The sequence below is a fragment of the Petromyzon marinus genome, unplaced genomic scaffold (assembly GCF_048934315.1).
Source record: "Petromyzon marinus isolate PM22_M1 ecotype Great Lakes invasive population unplaced genomic scaffold, UKy_Petmar_22M1.pri1.0 PM_G_Scaffold_102, whole genome shotgun sequence".
Classification (NCBI taxonomy): Eukaryota; Metazoa; Chordata; class Hyperoartia; order Petromyzontiformes; family Petromyzontidae; genus Petromyzon; species Petromyzon marinus.
Window position 1 is genome coordinate 458,461 of NW_027422654.1, and position 17,820 is coordinate 476,280.

General features: G+C 45.2%; 1 protein-coding gene across 5 annotated transcripts in view; it reads right to left on the reverse strand.

Moving 5' to 3' along the window:
• The window catches only part of LOC142908818 (uncharacterized), an 88,658-nt gene that overhangs the window by 38,084 nt on the left and 32,754 nt on the right, over positions 1-17,820 (reverse strand). For all 5 annotated transcript variants that reach the window (XM_076059449.1, XM_076059448.1, XM_076059444.1 and 2 more), the window contains 2 exons: positions 17,696-17,800; positions 17,400-17,503 (listed from right to left, as the gene is read on the reverse strand). In XM_076059449.1, the coding sequence (XP_075915564.1) occupies positions 17,400-17,503; positions 17,696-17,800 (209 nt within the window). The remainder of the gene's footprint in view (positions 1-17,399; positions 17,504-17,695; positions 17,801-17,820) is intronic.

Here is a 17,820-nt window from a genome sequence, read left to right on the forward strand (position 1 = left end):
CTGTATATAAGTGTCTGTATGTAAGTGTCTATGTGTCTCAGTGTCTGTATGTAAGTGTCTGTATGTAAGCGTCTGTATGTGTCTATGTAAGTGTCTCAGTGTCTGTATTTAAGTGTCTGTATGTAAGTGTCTGTATGTAAGTGTCTCAGTGTCTGTATGTAAGTGTATGTAAGTGTCTATATGTAAGTGTCTGTATGTAAGTGTCTGTATGTAAGTGTCTGTATGTAAGTATCTGTATGTAAATGTCTGTGTGTAAGTGTCTGTATGTAAGTGTCTTAGTGTCTGTATGTAAGTGTCTGTATGTAAGTGTCTTAGTGTCTGTATGTAAGTGTCTGTATGTAAGCGTCTGTATGTAAGTGGCTGTATGTAAGTGTCTGTAAGTGTCTGTATGTAAGTATCTGTATCTAAGTGTCTGTATGTAAGTGTCTGTATGTAACTGTCTGTATGTAAGTGTCTGTATATAAGTGTCTGTATGTAAGTGTCTATGTGTCTCAGTGTCTGTATGTAAGTGTCTGTATGTAAGCGTCTGTATGTGTCTATGTAAGTGTCTCAGTGTCTGTATGTAAGTGTCTGTATGTAAGTGTCTCAGTGTCTGTATGTAAGTGTATGTAAGTGTCTATATGTAAGTGTCTGTATGTAAGTGTCTGTATGTAAGTGTCTGTATGTAAGTATCTGTATGTAAATGTCTGTGTGTAAGTGTCTGTATGTAAGTGTCTTAGTGTCTGTATGTAAGTGTCTGTATGTAAGTGTCTGTTTGTGTCTGTATGTAAGTGTCTGTATGTAAGCGTCTGTATGTAAGTGGCTGTATGTAAGTGTCTGTAAGTGTCTGTATGTAAGTATCTGTATCTAAGTGTCTGTATGTAAGTTTCTGTATGTAAGTGTATGTTTGTAAGTGTCTGTATGTAAGTGTCTGTATGTAAGTGCCTGTTTGTAAGTGTCTGTATGTAAGTGTCTGTATATAAGTGCCTGTATGTAAGTGTCTGTATGTAAGTGTCTGTATATAAGTGTCTGTATGTAAGTGTCTGTATGTAAGTATCTGTATGTAAATGTCTGTGTGTAAGTGTCTGTATGTAAGTGTCTGTATGTAAGTGTCTGTATGTAAGTGTCTGTATGTAAGTGCCTGTTTGCAAGTGTCTGTATGTAAGTGTCTCAGTGTCTGTATGTGTCTGTATGTAAGCTTCTGTATGTAAATGTCTGTAAGTAGTGTCTCTATGTAAGTGTCTCAGTGTCTGTATGTAAGTTTCTGTATGTAAGTATCTGTATGTAAATGTCTGTGTGTAAGTGTCTGTATGTAAGTGTCTTAGTGTCTGTATGTAAGTGTCTGTATGTAAGTGTCTGTTTGTGTCTGTATGTAAGTGTCTGTATGTAAGTGTCTGTATGTAAGTGTCTGTATGTAAGTGGCTGTATGTAAGTGTCTGTAAGTGTCTGTATGTAAGTATCTGTATGTAAGTGTCTGTATGTAAGTTTCTATATGTAAGTGTCTGTATGTAAGTGTCTGTATGTAAGTGTCTGTATGTAAGTGCCTGTTTGTAAGTGTCTCAGTGTCTGTATGTAAGTGTCTGTATGTAAGTGTCTCAGTGTCTGTATGTAAGTGTATGTAAGTGTCTATATGTAAGTGTCTGTATGTAAGTGTCTGTATGTAAGTGTCTGTATGTAAGTATCTGTATGTAAATGTCTGTGTGTAAGTGTCTGTATGTAAGTGTCTTAGTGTCTGTATGTAAGTGTCTGTATGTAAGTGTCTGTTTGTGTCTGTATGTAAGTGTCTGTATGTAAGCGTCTGTATGTAAGTGGCTGTATGTAAGTGTCTGTAAGTGTCTGTATGTAAGTATCTGTATCTAAGTGTCTGTATGTAAGTTTCTGTATGTAAGTGTATGTTTGTAAGTGTCTGTATGTAAGTGTCTGTATGTAAGTGCCTGTTTGTAAGTGTCTGTATGTAAGTGTCTGTATATAAGTGCCTGTATGTAAGTGTCTGTATGTAAGTGTCTGTATATAAGTGTCTGTATGTAAGTGTCTGTATGTAAGTATCTGTATGTAAATGTCTGTGTGTAAGTGTCTGTATGTAAGTGTCTGTATGTAAGTGTCTGTATGTATCTGTATGTAAATGTCTGTAAGTGTCTGTATGTAAGTGTCTTAGTGTCTGTATGTAAGTGTCTGTATGTAAGTTTCTGTATGTAAGTGTCTGTATGTAAGTGTCTGTATGTAAGTGGCTGTATGTAAGTGTCTGTAAGTGTCTGTATGTAAGTATCTGTATGTAAGTGTCTGTATGTAAGTTTCTGTTTTTAAGTGTCTGTATGTAAGTGTCTGTATGTAAGTGTCTGTATGTAAGTGCCTGTTTGCAAGTGTCTGTATGTAAGTGTCTCAGTGTCTGTATGTAAGTGTCTGTATGTAAGCTTCTGTATGTAAGTGTCTGTAAGTAGTGTCTCTATGTAAGTGTCTCAGTGTCTGTATGTAAGTTTCTGTATGTAAGTATCTGTATGTAAATGTCTGTGTGTAAGTGTCTGTATGTAAGTGTCTTAGTGTCTGTATGTAAGTGTCTGTATGTAAGTGTCTGTTTGTGTCTGTATGTAAGTGTCTGTATGTAAGTGTCTGTATGTAAGTGTCTGTATGTAAGTGGCTGTATGTAAGTGTCTGTAAGTGTCTGTATGTAAGTATCTGTATGTAAGTGTCTGTATGTAAGTTTCTATATGTAAGTGTCTGTATGTAAGTGTCTCAGTGTCTGTATGTAAGTGTCTGTATGTAAGTGTCTCAGTGTCTGTATGTAAGTGTCTGTATGTAAGTGTCTGTATATAAGTGCCTGTATGTAAGTGTCTGTATGTAAGTGTCTCAGTGTCTGTATGTAAGTGTCTGTATGTAAGTGTCTCAGTGTCTGTATGTAAGTGTCTGTATGTAAGTGTCTGTATGTAAGTGTCTGTATGTAAGTGTCTGTATGTAAGTGTCTGTATGTAAGTGTCTGTATGTAAGTGCCTGTTTGTAAGTGTCTGTATGTAAGTGTCTGTATATAAGTGCCTGTATGTAAGTGTCTGTATGTAAGTGTCTCAGTGTCTGTATGTAAGTGTCTGTATGTAAGTGTCTCAGTGTCTGTATGTAAGTGTCTGTATGTAAGCTTCTGTATGTAAGTGTCTGTAAGTAGTTTCTCTATGTAAGTGTCTCAGTGTCTGTATGTAAGTGTCTGTATGTAACTGTCTGAATGTAAGTGTCTGTATATAAGTGTCTGTATGTAAGTGTCTGTATGTAAGTGTATGTAAGTGTCTGTATGTAAGTGTCTGTATGTAAGTGTCTCAGTGTCTGTATGTAAGTGTATGTAAGTTTCTGTATGTAAGTGTCTGTATGTAAGTGTCTGTATGTAAGTGTCTGTATGTAAGTGTCTGTATATAAGTGTCTGTATGTAAGTGTCTGTATGTAAGTGTATGTAAGTTTCTGTATGTAAGTGTCTATGTAAGTGTCTCAGTGTCTGTATGTAAGTGTCTGTTTGTGTCTGTATGTAAGTGTCTGTATGTAAGTGTCTGTATGTAAGTGGCTGTATGTAAGTGTCTGTAAGTGTCTGTATGTAAGTATCTGTATGTAAATGTCTGTGTGTAAGTGTCTGTATGTATTGTAACAACTAAGCTTGTTCGAACGCTCACTGCAGAGGAGAGGCTGCCACTCCTCTGTCGGGAGCTGGACCGGTACCGCCTGGATCTATGCGGCATTCAGGAGGTCCGGTGGACCGGCTCTGGCTCCTGCCACCATGAGGGGTGGACAGTCCTCTACTCGGGGCAGCAGACTGCCAAACAACAGGGTGTGGGTCTTCTTTTGAACAAAAGAATGAAGGGGGCGTGGGAGCGTGGCGGTGAGGTGTGGGAAGCTGTAAGCCCCAGGCTACTTTGGGCTCGCCTTCCCATCAACCGGAGGCGAGGAATGGTGGTCGTGGTTACTTATGCCCCCACCGAAGATGAACATCCGTGGAGGGATGCAGGCAAAGCCGATGAGTCAGATGCCTTCTATGACCTCCTGTCACAGGTGCTGGCTAAAGTGGCCCCTCGGGATAGAGTCATCATGTTGGGTGACTTCAATGCCCGAGTTGGTCATGATACTGGCACCTGGTCTGGAGTGATTGGAGGGCATGGGCCAGATCAGCTCAATAACAATGGTAGGAGGCTGCTAGATTTTTGTGCAGCCCATGGGCTTGTAATTACCAACACGCTGTTCCGGCATCGGCGCATCCACACAACATCATGGATGCATGCCGGGTCCAAGCAAGAACATCTGCTGGACTACATAGTGACGGACCAGCGAATGCGAGCCCATGTCCTTGACACCAGGACCTACCGTGGAGCTGATCTGCCCTCTGACCATCGACTAGTCATCTGTAAGATGCGCCTGCCATTCTTCCACTCCGGTGGTGGGTGTACACCCAGGACCCCATTCCAACCTAAAGTGGCCTGGTCTCAGTTATCTGATGAAAGTTGCAAGCGAGAATTTCATCATCGCTTGCGGCTGGGATTGGCATCGTCCCCGACTCCTCCTGATGTCGAGGGTAAATGGGCGAGGTTTAGGACTGTGACTCATGCAGCTGCAATGGCTGCTTTGGGTACGTGGTCCAGACCTCCCCAGACACCCTGGATGACAGAGGAGTTGTTCAGGATGGTTGAGAAAAAGCGACAGGCCCACTGTCATCGGCTACAGAATCCCACGTCAGAGAATGAGGAGGCTTACCGCAGCCTTCGCTCGGAGGTTCGGAGAGCCGTGAGGCGCTGCAAGGATGGGTGGTGGTCGCGGGTTGCTGAGGAGATGGAGTCTGCCTCAGTGGCCCGTGATCACAAATCGCTATTTAACTCCATCAAAAAAGTAACCTGCAGCGCCACACCTATTACCATCATTAGGGGAAAAAACGGTGATCCAATTTCCGACCCCCAGGAACAGGTTCGCAGATTTGCTGAGCATTTCTGTGAGGTCCTGGGGGAGGGAAAATCCCACAGCCAGGAAAACATCGTGGCACAAAGTGAGGATGACCCTGCTGAGGCTGCGGTGCCTCAAATATTGGATGAAGTCACCCCCTGTGAGTGGCTGGCTGAGGTGCCATCTGCTGAGGAAGTATTGAAGGCGATCCGGAGTCTGAGACCAGGAAAGGCAGCGGGCAGAGATGATCTCCCAAGCGAAATGCTGAGGGAGGGTGGCGTTTGTGCACAGACTGCCCTATATGACATCATAACAACAGTCTGGACCACTGGACGGGTTCCGCAGGATTGGAAGGATGCCCTGGTGGTCCCCCTTTTTAAGAAGGGGGACCGCACAGACTGTAACAACTACAGGGGCATCTCACTCCTCAGTGTGCCGGGAAAGGTCCTGGCAAGGATTATTCAGCATCGCCTTGCCAGGCACGCTGAGGAGAGGCTTGCGGAGCCCCAATGCGGTTTCAGGAAAGGGCGGTCCTGCACAGATGCCATATTTTCTGTCCGTCTGCTACAGCAGAGGTGTAGGGAATTCCAACAAGACCTACATCTCTGCTTTATTGACCTGGTCAAGGCCTATGATACCATCAGTAGGCCTGGGCTCTGGGTCGTTCTTCGTGCTTTTGGAGTACCTGACCCTCTGCTCACGATCATTAAGGACCTTCATGATGGTGAGCGGGCCCGGGTAAAACTACGTGGCCGGGAGTCAGAGCCATTCCCTGTACACCTTGGGGTGCGACAGGGATGTCCTCTGGCTCCCACATTATTTAACATCTATTTTGACCACGTAGTTCGTGAAGCCTTCAATAGCTGTACCGGGGGAATCTCCATATGGTACAGATATAATGGGAGGCTAATCGATGCCCGGGTGCGGTCAAGGGATGGCTCCCTATTGCTCAACCACGTTATGTATGCTGATGACTTGGTAATAGCTGCTCAGTCAGAGGAGGAGTTGCAGACGCTGCTGCTGAGACTGGAGCGTGCCACTAAGAGGTGGGGCCTTACCATCAGCCCCACCAAAACTAAGCACCTGCCTGGGTATTTTGTACCATCGGACACTCCACCCCCACAACTCCCAATCGGTGATGGGGCAGTTGTGGAGAGAGTGGAGAGTTTCCCATACCTGGGCAGTGTGCTTATGACTGGCTCCAGTTTAACAGCAGAGGTCTCACTCCGAATCAGTCGAGCGGCAATATCTTTTCATCGGTTGCGTAACGCTGTGTGGAAGCTACCTGGTCTGTCGCTCCGCACTAAGCTTCAGGTCTTCTCGGCCACGGTCATTCCCTCCCTTCTCTACGCTTGCGAAACGTGGACCCCCCTAATGGAACATCTTCGCCGGTTAGAAACATTTAGGCTGACCTGCCTACGATCCATCCTGGGTTTAACCAGACTGGATTGTGTGAGGAGCTCACAAATCCTTGAAAGATCTGGGCAGGGTCCCATCGGTGAGCTCCTCCGGCAGGCAAGGCTGCGATGGCTGGGTCATGTAGCCCGCATGCCCAGCCACCGCATGCCGAAACAGCTTTTGTTTGGCCGGATTGAGGGGGCTAAGCGGGCGCGGCACGGGCTAGAGAAGAGATGGAGTGATGTGGTACAGGAGGACGTGGAGCTGAGTGGACTTGCCGATGACTGGTACCAGCGGTGTCAAGATCGGCCTCTGTGGAGGAGGCTCGTGAAGGATGCTACTGGGCAGTTGGAGGCAGTCGCCCTCCAACAACAACGGAGGGCGGAGGAGCGACGCTCACAACAGCGAGCGGAGCGCCGGGTGGCTAAAGCACAGCAGGTTGGCACAGTAGGGGGCACAGGTGGTGCATCAGCCAGTCATCTCAGTCAGTCGACCCGTGGCACCTGGGTCTGCCCCGTGACCTCCTGCCAGCGGGCGTTCGACACTTCACGTGGCCTCAGGGTGCACATAGCCTGGCACAAGCGTCGTGGTGACGTCACCGCCACTTAGTGGCGAATGGCGGTTGTTGTTGTTGTTGTATGTAAGTGTCTTAGTGTCTGTATGTAAGTTTCTGTATGTAAGTGTCTGTTTGTGTCTGTATGTAAGTGTCTGTATGTAAGTGTCTGTATGTAAGTGGCTGTATGTAAGTGTCTGTAAGTGTCTGTATGTAAGTATCTGTATGTAAGTGTCTGTATGTAAGTTTCGGTATGTAAGTGTCTGTATGTAAGTGTCTGTATGTAAGTGTCTGTATGTAAGTGCCTGTTTGTAAGTGTCTGTATGTAAGTGTCTGTATATAAGTGCCTGTATGTAAGTGTCTGTATGTAAGTGTCTCAGTGTCTGTATGTAAGTGTCTGTATGTAAGCTTCTGTATGTAAGTGTCTGTAAGTAGTGTCTCTATGTAAGTGTCTCAGTGTCTGTATGTAAGTTTCTGTATGTAAGTATCTGTATGTAAATGTCTGTGTGTAAGTGTCTGTATGTAAGTGTCTTAGTGTCTGTATGTAAGTGTCTGTATGTAAGTGTCTGTTTGTGTCTGTATGTAAGTGTCTGTATGTAAGTGTCTGTATGTAAGTGTCTGTATGTAAGTGTCTGTATGTAAGTGTCTGTATGTAAGTGCCTGTTTGTAAGTGTCTGTATGTAAGTGTCTGTATATAAGTGCCTGTATGTAAGTGTCTGTATGTAAGTGTCTCAGTGTCTGTATGTAAGTGTCTGTATGTAAGTGTCTCAGTGTCTGTATGTAAGTGTCTGTATGTAAGTGTCTGTTTGTGTCTGTATGTAAGTGTCTGTATGTAAGTGTCTGTATGTAAGTGTCTGTATGTAAGTGTCTGTATGTAAGTGTCTGTATGTAAGTGCCTGTTTGTAAGTGTCTGTATGTAAGTGTCTGTATATAAGTGCCTGTATGTAAGTGTCTGTATGTAAGTGTCTCAGTGTCTGTATGTAAGTGTCTGTATGTAAGTGTCTCAGTGTCTGTATGTAAGTGTCTGTATGTAAGTGTCTGTTTGTGTCTGTATGTAAGTGTCTGTATGTAAGTGTCTGTATGTAAGTGTCTGTATGTAAGTGCCTGTTTGTAAGTGTCTGTATGTAAGTGTCTGTATATAAGTGCCTGTATGTAAGTGTCTGTATGTAAGTGTCTCAGTGTCTGTATGTAAGTGTCTGTATGTAAGTGTCTCAGTGTCTGTATGTAAGTGTCTGTATGTAAGCTTCTGTATGTAAGTGTCTGTAAGTAGTTTCTCTATGTAAGTGTCTCAGTGTCTGTATGTAAGTTTCTGTATGTAAGTGTCTCAATGTAAGTGTCTGTATATAAGTGTCTGTATGTAAGTGTCTGTATGTAAGTGTATGTAAGTTTCTGTATGTAAGTGTCTATGTAAGTGTCTCAGTGTCTGTATGTAAGTGTCTGTATGTAACTGTCTGAATGTAAGTGTCTGTATATAAGTGTCTGTATGTAAGTGTCTGTATGTAAGTGTATGTAAGTGTCTGTATGTAAGTGTCTGTATGTAAGTGTCTCAGTGTCTGTATGTAAGTGTATGTAAGTTTCTGTATGTAAGTGTCTGTATGTAAGTGTCTGTATGTAAGTGTCTGTATGTAAGTGTCTGTATATAAGTGTCTGTATGTAAGTGTCTGTATGTAAGTGTATGTAAGTTTCTGTATGTAAGTGTCTATGTAAGTGTCTCAGTGTCTGTATGTAAGTGTCTGTATGTAAGCGTCTGTATGTGTCTATGTAAGTGTCTCAGTGTCTGTATTTAAGTGTCTGTATGTAAGTGTATGTAAGTTTCTGTATGTGTCTATGTAAGTGTTTCAGTGTCTGTATGTAAGTGTCTGTATGTAAGTGTCTGTATGTAAGTGTCTGTATGTAAGTGTCTGTATGTAAGTGTCTGTATATAAGTGTCTGTATGTAAGTGTCTGTATGTAAGCTTCTGTATGTAAGTGTCTGTAAGTAGTGTCTCTATGTAAGTGTCTCAGTGTCTGTATGTGTCTGTATGTAAGTGTCTCAATGTAAGTGTCTGTATGTAAGTGTCTGTATGTACGTGTCTCAAGGTAAGTGTCTGTATGTAATTGTCTGTATGTAAGAGTCTGTATGCAAGTGTCTGTATGTACGTGTCTAAGTGTCTGTATGTAAGTGTCTCTATGTAAGAGTCTGTATGTAAGTGTCAGTATGTAAGTGTCCAAGTGTCTGTATGTAAGGGTCTGTATGTAAGTGTCTATATGTAAGTGTCTGTATGTAAGTGTCTGTATGTAAGTGTCTGTATGTAAGTATCTGTATGTAAATGTCTGTGTGTAAGTGTCTGTATGTAAGTGTCTTAGTGTCTGTATGTAAGTGTCTGTATGTATGTGCAAGATGGCGCCGATGATGGCAGCCTCGGCCGGTTGGTGCGCCCTGTTTTGTCCAGTTTTGTCTTGTTTTGTCTTGAGAGGGGCTTGCTGTTCAACACACTCGTGCTGGTGAGAGAGGCCTGCTGTTCATCACACCCGTGCTGGTGAGAGAGGCCTGCTGTTTTGGGGCCTGCTGTTCATCACACCCGTGCTGGTGAGAGAGGCCTGCTGTTCAGTACACCCGTGTTGAGGGGCCTGCTGTTCAGCACACCCTTGCTGGTGAGAGAGGCCTGCTGTTCAACACACCCGTGCTGGTGAGAGGGGCCTGCTTTTCAGCACACCCTTGCTGGTGAGAGAGGCCTGCTGTTCAACACACCTGTGCTGGTGAGAGGGGCCTGCTTTTCAGCACACCCGTGCTGGTGAGAGAGGCCTGCTGTTCAACACACCCGTGCTGGTGAGAGGGGCCTGCTTTTCAGCACACCCGTGCTGGTGAGAGGGGCCTGCTGTTCAGCACACCCGTGCTGGTGAGAGAGGCCTGCTGTTCAGCTCACACGTGTTGAGGGGCCTGCTGTTCAGCACACCCGTGCTGGTGAGAGGGGCCTGCTGTTCATCACATCCGTGTTGGTGAGAGGGGCCTGCTGTTCAGCACACCGGTGCTGGTGAGAGAGGCCTGCTGTTCAGCACACCCGTGTTGAGGGGCCTGCTGTTCAGCACACCCGTGCTGGTGAGAGGGGCCTGCTGTTGAGGGGCCTACTGTTCAGCACACCCGTGTTGGTGAGAGAGGCCTGCTGTTCAGCACACCCGTGTTGAGGGGCCTACTGTTCAGCACACCCGTGCTGGTGAGAGGGGCCTGCTGTTCAACAGACCCGTGCTGGTGAGAGGGGCCTACTGTTCAGCACACCCGTGCTGGTGAGAGGGGCCTGCTGTTCAACACACCCGTGCTGGTGAGAGGGGCCTGCTGTTCAACACACCCGTGCTGGTGAGAGGGGCCTGCTGTTCAACACACCCGTGCTGGTGAGAGGGGCCTGCTGTTCATCACACCCGTGCTGGTGAGAGAGGCCTACTATTCATCACACCCGTGCTGGTGTGAGGGGCGTGCTGTTCATCACCCCCGTGTTGGTGAGAGGGGCCTGCTGTTCACTTCCATGCTGGTGAGAGAGGCCTACTGTTCATCACACCCGTGTTGGTGAGAGGGGCCTGCTGTTCACCACTCCCATGCTGGTGAGAGGGGCCTACTGTTCAACACACCAGTGCTGGTGAGAGAGTCCTGCTGTTCAGCACACCCGTGCTGGTGCGAAGATGGCGCTGATGATGGTAGCCTCAGCCGGTCGGTGCGCCCTGTTTTGTCTTGTTTTGTCTGTCAATTCAGTGTTTTGCCAAGATTTTCGGAGTTCTCTAACAAGAGACGAACTTTTAAATATCAGGGAAACAACTCCTGTGGATTTAATTCCTACTTTTCTGCTTCCAGCGGCAGAATTAGTAGGCATTCTAGTCAATGCCGCGCTAGGCTTTGCTCAAGCAACGAAACGCCGCCCAAGGGGTAAACGGTCGGGGGCTCTAGTACGGCTACGCAGACGCGGGATCCGAACAGTGCTTCCGAGCTTTTTCCTCTCCAACGTACGTTCAATGTACAACAAAATGGATGAACTTCAGCTACTGATGGTAAAAAACAAAGACTTTCTTTCAGCTTCTGCATTGTGCTTCACGGAAACATGGCTGTGTGATTTGATTCCGGACACTTCGCTACAACTAGCAGGATTCCATCTTGTAAGATCGGATCGTGACATAGCACTCTCCGGCAAGACGAAAGGCGGTGGTATTTGTTTTTACATTAACAGTGGCTGGTGTGTAGATGTCACAGTGATTCTGCAACATTGTTCTCCACTCCTTGAATCAATTTTTATAACCTGTAAACCGTTTTACTCGCCTCGCGAGTTCGCGTCGCTCATTTTGGTCGGAGTTTATTTGCCGCCTTGTCCTCAGGTTAAAGAGGCCCAACGCATGCTCGCCGATCAGATTCTGAGTGTGGAGCGAGCAAATCCAGATTCGTTGGTTATCGTACTTGGCGACTTTAACAAAGGTAATCTCAGCCACGAACTCCCCAAATACATACAATTCATTAAATGCCCAACCAGAGAAGGGAACACTCTGGATCACTGTTACACTACAGTCAGTAGAGCCTACCACGCCGTCCCCCGAGCAGCACTAGGACACTCTGACCATGCCATGGTCCACCTGATTCCTGCATACAGGCAGAAACTAAAACTCTGTAAACCTGCTGTGAGGACATCTAAACAGTGGACCAGTGAGGCTGTGGAAGATTTGCGGGCGTGCTTAGACTGTACTGACTGGGATATGTTCACGACTGCTACCAATAGTCTGGATGAACTCACAGAGGCTGTGACGTCCTACATCAGCTTCTGTGAGGACTGCTGTATCCCAACACGTACCAGGGTGAACTTTAACAACAATAAGCCCTGGTTCTCAGCAAAGCTCAGAAGGTTGAGGTTGGAGAAGGAGGAAGCGTTTAGGAGTGGAGATAGAGACAGATTCAAGGAGTCGAAGAACAGGTTTAGCAAAGCGGTGAGAGAGGCTAAACGACTGTACTCAGAGAGACTAAAACACCAGTTCTCTACAAACGACGCTGCTTCTGTCTGGAGAGGGCTCAGGCAGATCACCAACTACAAACCCAGAGCCCCCCACACCACTAACGACTCCCGCCTAGCCAACGACCTGAACGAGTTCTACTGTAGATTTGAAAGACAATTGGACTGTCCTGAACCACCCCTTCCAACCCAAGAGGCCCCATCCCCCACCAATACTACAGAGACGACTATCTCCTTTCAGGAGGGAGAAGTTAATAGACTTTTCAAGAGGCAGAATCCACGCAAAGCAGCCGGGCCGGACTCTGTCTCTCCAGCCACCCTCAGGCACTGCGCTGACCAGCTGTCTCCGGTGTTCACCAACATCTTTAACACCTCCCTGGAGACATGCCATGTACCAGCCTGTCTCAAGTCCTCCACCATCATCCCTGTGCCCAAAAAGCTAAGGCCAACAGGACTAAATGATTACAGACCGGTCGCCCTTACATCTGTGGTAATGAAGTCTTTTGAGCGCCTGGTCCTGGCACACCTCAAAGCCATCACAGACCCTCTCCTGGACCCCCTTCAGTTTGCCTACAGAGCCAACAGGTCTGTGGACGATGCAGTTAACATGGCCCTCCACTTCACCCTACAGCATCTGGACGCCCCAGCATCCTACGCCAGGATCCTGTTTGTGGACTTCAGCTTTGCCTTCAACACCATCATCCCTGCCCTGCTTCAGGACAAGCTCTTCCAGCTGAACGTGCCATACACCACCTGTAAATGGATCACAGACTTCCTGTCTGACAGGAAGCAGTGCGTTAAGCTGGGAACACAAGTCTCTGGCTCCAGGTCCATCAGCACCGGAACTCCTCAGGGCTGCGTCCTTTCCCCTCTGCTCTTCTCCCTGTATACCAACAGCTGCACCTCCAATCATCTGTCCGTCAAACTATTGAAGTTTGCGGATGACACCACCCTCATTGGGCTGATCTCTGGTGGGGATGAGTCTGACTATAGGTGGGAAGCTGACAATCTGGTGACCTGGTGTAGCCAGAACAACTTAGAGCTAAATGCTCTAAAGACAGTTGAGATGGTTGTGGACTTCAGGAAGAATACAGCACCACTCACCCCCATCACCCTGTTAGACTCCCCAGTAAAAATTGTAGAGTCCTTCCGCTTCCTGGGCACTATTCTCTCCCGGGACCTCAAGTGGGAATTGAACATCAGCTCCCTCACCAAGAAAGCTCAACAGAGGATGTACTTTCTACGGCAGCTGAAGAAATTCAACCTGCCAAAGACAATGATGGTGCAATTCTATACAGCGATCATTGAATCCATCCTCACCTCCTCCATAACCGTCTGGTACGCTGCTGCCACTGCCAAGGACAAGAGCAGACTGCAGCGTATCATCCACACTGCTGAGAAGGTAATTGCCTGCAATCTACCGACCCTCGAGGACCTGCACACGACAAGGTCTATGAGGCGAGCGAGGAAGATTATGGCCGATTTCTCCCACCCTGGACACTCTCTGTTTCAGCTACTCCCCTCCGGCAGAAGGCTTCGGTCCATCAGGACCAAAACCTCACGCCATAAAAACAGTTTCTTCCCATCTGCTGCTGGCCTGTTAAACAAGGCCAAGGGCTAACACTGTTTTTAACATTTGATCTACATAACGACACGTTGCTGATATTAACTATGTTTCCCTATTTGTATTTTTAAATTATATCTTAAAGCTATTTTATATTCGATATTTATTTAATTTTATATACTTCAGCCCCTTAGTGTTAGACTTTTAACCCTTATTATAGTAAGACTTGTTTAAAACTTATTTAAGATTTTAGATTCCTATATGTTGAATGTATGCACCATCCTGCCAAAGTAAATTCCGTGTCGGTGTGAACTTACATGGCGAATAAAACCCTTTCTGATTCTGATTCTAAGTGTCTGTTTGTGTCTGTATGTAAGTGTCTGTATGTAAGTGTCTGTATGTAAGTGTCTGTATGTAAGCGTCTGTATGTAAGTGGCTGTATGTAAGTGTCTGTAAGTGTCTGTATGTAAGTGTCTGTATATTGTGGGGAGCGGTAGTGTAGCGGTTAGCGCGCTGCGCTATGAACCCGGCGACCCGGGTTCGATTCCCGCTCACGGCCAACACCAGTGACGATTATCTGAACCGGTCCCGGGCCTCCCCTAGGTCGACTCAGCCTCAAATGAGTACCTGGTGCGGTGTGTAAACATCGCCACTAGGGAGACAAAGGCGGTCGGGCGTGGTGCTGGCCACCCACCCCCTCGTGTACCGTTCCGGCCTTCATAGGTGCTCGCTAACAGCACTTGCCCCTACAGTCTGTTACAGGCTATATGGGGGATCTTTGTCTTTGTATATAAGTGTCTGTATGTAAGTGTCTGTATGTAAGTATCTGTATGTAAATGTCTGTGTGTAAGTGTCTGTATGTAAGTGTCTTAGTGTCTGTATGTAAGTGTCTGTATGTAAGTGTCTGTTTGTGTCTGTATGTAAGTGTCTGTATGTAAGTGTCTGTATGTAAGTGGCTGTATGTAAGTGTCTGTAAGTGTCTGTATGTAAGTATCTGTATGTAAGTGTCTGTATGTAAGTTTCTGTATGTAAGTGTATGGTTGTAAGTGTCTGTATGTAAGTGTCTGTATGTAAGTGCCTGTTTGTAAGTGTCTGTATGTAAGTGTCTGTATATAAGTGCCTGTATGTAAGTGTCTGTATGTAAGTGTCTCAGTGTCTGTATGTAAGTGTCTGTATGTAAGTGTCTCAGTGTCTGTATGTAAGTGTCTGTATGTAAGCTTCTGTATGTAAGTGTCTGTAAGTAGTGTCTCTATGTAAGTGTCTCAGTGTCTGTATGTAAGTTTCTGTATGTAAGTGTCTCAATGTAAGTGTCTGTATGTAAGTGTCTGTATGTCAGTGTCACAGTGTCTGTATGTAAGTGTCTGTATGTAAGTGTCTCAGTGTCTGTATGTAAGTGTCTGTATGTAAGCGTCTGTATGTGTCTATGTAAGTGTCTCAGTGTCTGTATTTAAGTGTCTGTATGTAAGTGTCTGTATGTAAGTGTCTCAGTGTCTGTATGTAAGTGTATGTAAGTGTCTGTATGTAAGTGTCTGTATGTAAGTGTATGTAACTTTCTGTATGTGTCTATGTAAGTGTTTCAGTGTCTGTATGTAAGTGTCTGTATGTAAGTGTCTGTATGTAAGTGTCTGTATGTAAGTGTCTGTATATAAGTGTCTGTATGTAAGTGTCTGTATGTAAGCTTCTGTATGTACGTGTCTGTAAGTAGTGTCTCTATGTAAGTGTCTCAGTGTCTGTATGTAAGTGTCTGTATGTAAGTGTCTCAATGTAAGTGTCTGTATGTAAGTGTCTGTATGTACGTGTCTCAAGGTAAGTGTCTGTATGTAATTGTCTGTATGTAAGTGTCTTTATGTAAGAGTCTGTATGCAAGTGTCTGTATGTACGTGTCTAAGTGTCTGTATGTAAGTATCTCTATGTAAGAGTCTGTATGTAAGTGTCAGTATGTAAGTGTCTAAGTGTCTGTATGTAAGGGTCTGTATGTAAGTGTCTATATGTAAGTGTCTGTATGTAAGTGTCTGTATGTAAGTGTCTGTATGTAAGTATCTGTATGTAAGTGTCTGTATGTAAGTGTCTGTATGTAAGTGTCTGTATGTAAGTGTCTGTATGTAAGTGTCTCAGTATCTGTATGTAAGTGTCTGTATGTAAGTGTATGTAAGTGTCTGTATGTAAGTGTCTGTATGTAAGTGTCTTTATGTAAGTGGCTGTATGTAAGTGTCTGTAAGTGTCTGTATGTAAGTATCTGTATGTAAGTGTCTGTATGTAAGTTTCTGTATGTAAGTGTATGTTTGTAAGTGTCTGTATGTAAGTGTCTGTATGTAAGTGCCCGTTTGTAAGTGTCTGTATGTAAGTGTCTGTATATAAGTGCCTGTATGTAAGTGTCTGTATGTAAGTGTCTCAGTGTCTGTATGTAAGTGTCTGTATGTAAGTGTCTCAGTGTCTGTATGTAAGTGTCTGTATGTAAGCTTCTGTATGTAAGTGTCTGTAAGTAGTGTCTCTATGTAAGTTTCTGTATGTAAGTGTCTCAATGTAAGTGTCTGTATGTAAGTGTCTGTATGTCAGTGTCACAGTGTCTGTATGTAAGTGTCTGTATGTAAGTGTCTGTATGTCAGTGTCACAGTGTCTGTATGTAAGCGTCTGTATGTGTCTATGTAAGTGTCTCAGTGTCTGTATTTAAGTGTCTGTATGTAAGTGTCTGTATGTAAGTGTCTCAGTGTCTGTATGTAAGTGTATGTAAGTGTCTGTATGTAAGTGTCTGTATGTAAGTGTCTCAGTGTCTGTATGTAAGTGTATGTAAGTTTCTGTATGTAAGTGTCTATTTAAGTGTTTCAGTGTCTGTATGTAAGTGTCTGTATGTAAGTGTCTGTATGTAACTGTCTGTATGTAAGTGTCTGTATATAAGTGTCTGTATGTAAGTGTCTGTATGTAAGTGTTTGTATGTAAGTGTCTCAGTATCTGTATGTAAATGTCTTTATGTAAGTGTCTGTATGTAAGTGTCTCAGTGTCTGTTTGTGTCAGTATGTAAGTGTCTGTATGTAAGTGTCTGTATGTAAGTGTCTATGTAAGTGTCTCAGTGTCTGTATGTAAGTGTCTGTATGTAAGTGTCTGTATGTAAGTGTCTTAGTGTCTGTATGTAATTGTCCGTATGTAAGTGTCTTTATGTAAGAGTCTGTATGTAAGTGTCTGTATGTAATGTCGTCTGTCTGTGTGTGTGTGTGTACGCTTAAGGTACACACACACACACACAGACAGACGACATTGCCTGGGACTTGACACCTGTCAAGCACGCCGATTATTCACCGGCGTTTTATATCTTTAACCCGTCGATGCCATGTGTTTAAATAAACTCTACTTCCCTGGTGTCTACTTCCTTAACTCGGATAACCCTGTAGGGCAGTGGCTCTTCACAACCTGAGGGTGCGAGATTCCCTTTCTGGGGGGGTACGAGACACGGCCAGATTTGTTTTCTTTAGAAGGTGAAAAAACAAAACGCAAATTTAGCGTGGATACGTTAGTACAACTACTTTGTTTCATCAACCCCTGTGTATTTATTGTGGCCTTACGTCCCACAGGGGGTGCAGAGGAGTTGCTGTGTACAGTAAAACCTTGGATTGCGAGTAACTTGGCCTGCGAGTGTTTGGCGAGACGGGCTACATTTGTAAATAAATATTAACTTGATAAACGAGCGAGGTTCTCGCAATACGCGCAGCGCACGTGTAGACACGCTTTGTACTGCCGGGCGTCACGTGATCACAACTGATGTACCGAGTGCTCTGATTATACGCGAGTGCTTTGGATTACAAAACACGTTTCCGGAACGAATCGAGCTCGCGATCCCACGGTTTCTACCGTATCGACGTTGTACGACGTTGTTAACGGCTGAGAGCCACAAGGGGTGGCAGGCTGCGGTCAAGGTGAAGAGACACCGCTCTCGGGGGAAGGACGGCCGGGGGTTGAAACGATAAAAGGGAGAGAGGGCGAAGGGGGAGGAGGAGGGGAACGCCTAAATGCGCCCGAATGAGCGAGCTGAAAAATAACGCTCCAACATTTACCTCTCCTGAGACAGCTCTGATTCCAGGACGTTCACCGCGTTCAAGGCGTCTCTGAGGTCATTCTCCAAGACGCGCTCTTTTGCTTTCGCTCCGTTGAGTTCGCTCTGGAAGGTAAACGACGCCCCAAGATGCGGCGCCGGGCGACGCGAATTGCCACATTTGTGCGCGCAAAAAAGAGCATCCGCAGCGACGACAATTGACGCAATTCTAACACGCGTTTGCAAACGATAACGCTCACAGGGAAGTGTTGCGCGGGTTATTATTTTACCCGTAGATTTAAGAAACGTTCGAAATACCTTGCTTTCGTTTTTCAGCGTTTCCATGGCGGCTATCCGCTGTTCCATTTGACAGACGGCTTCTTGGAGTGAAGCTCTCTCTCGTTTGAACGCGTCTAAGGATTCCTTCACGCAAGACACGACAC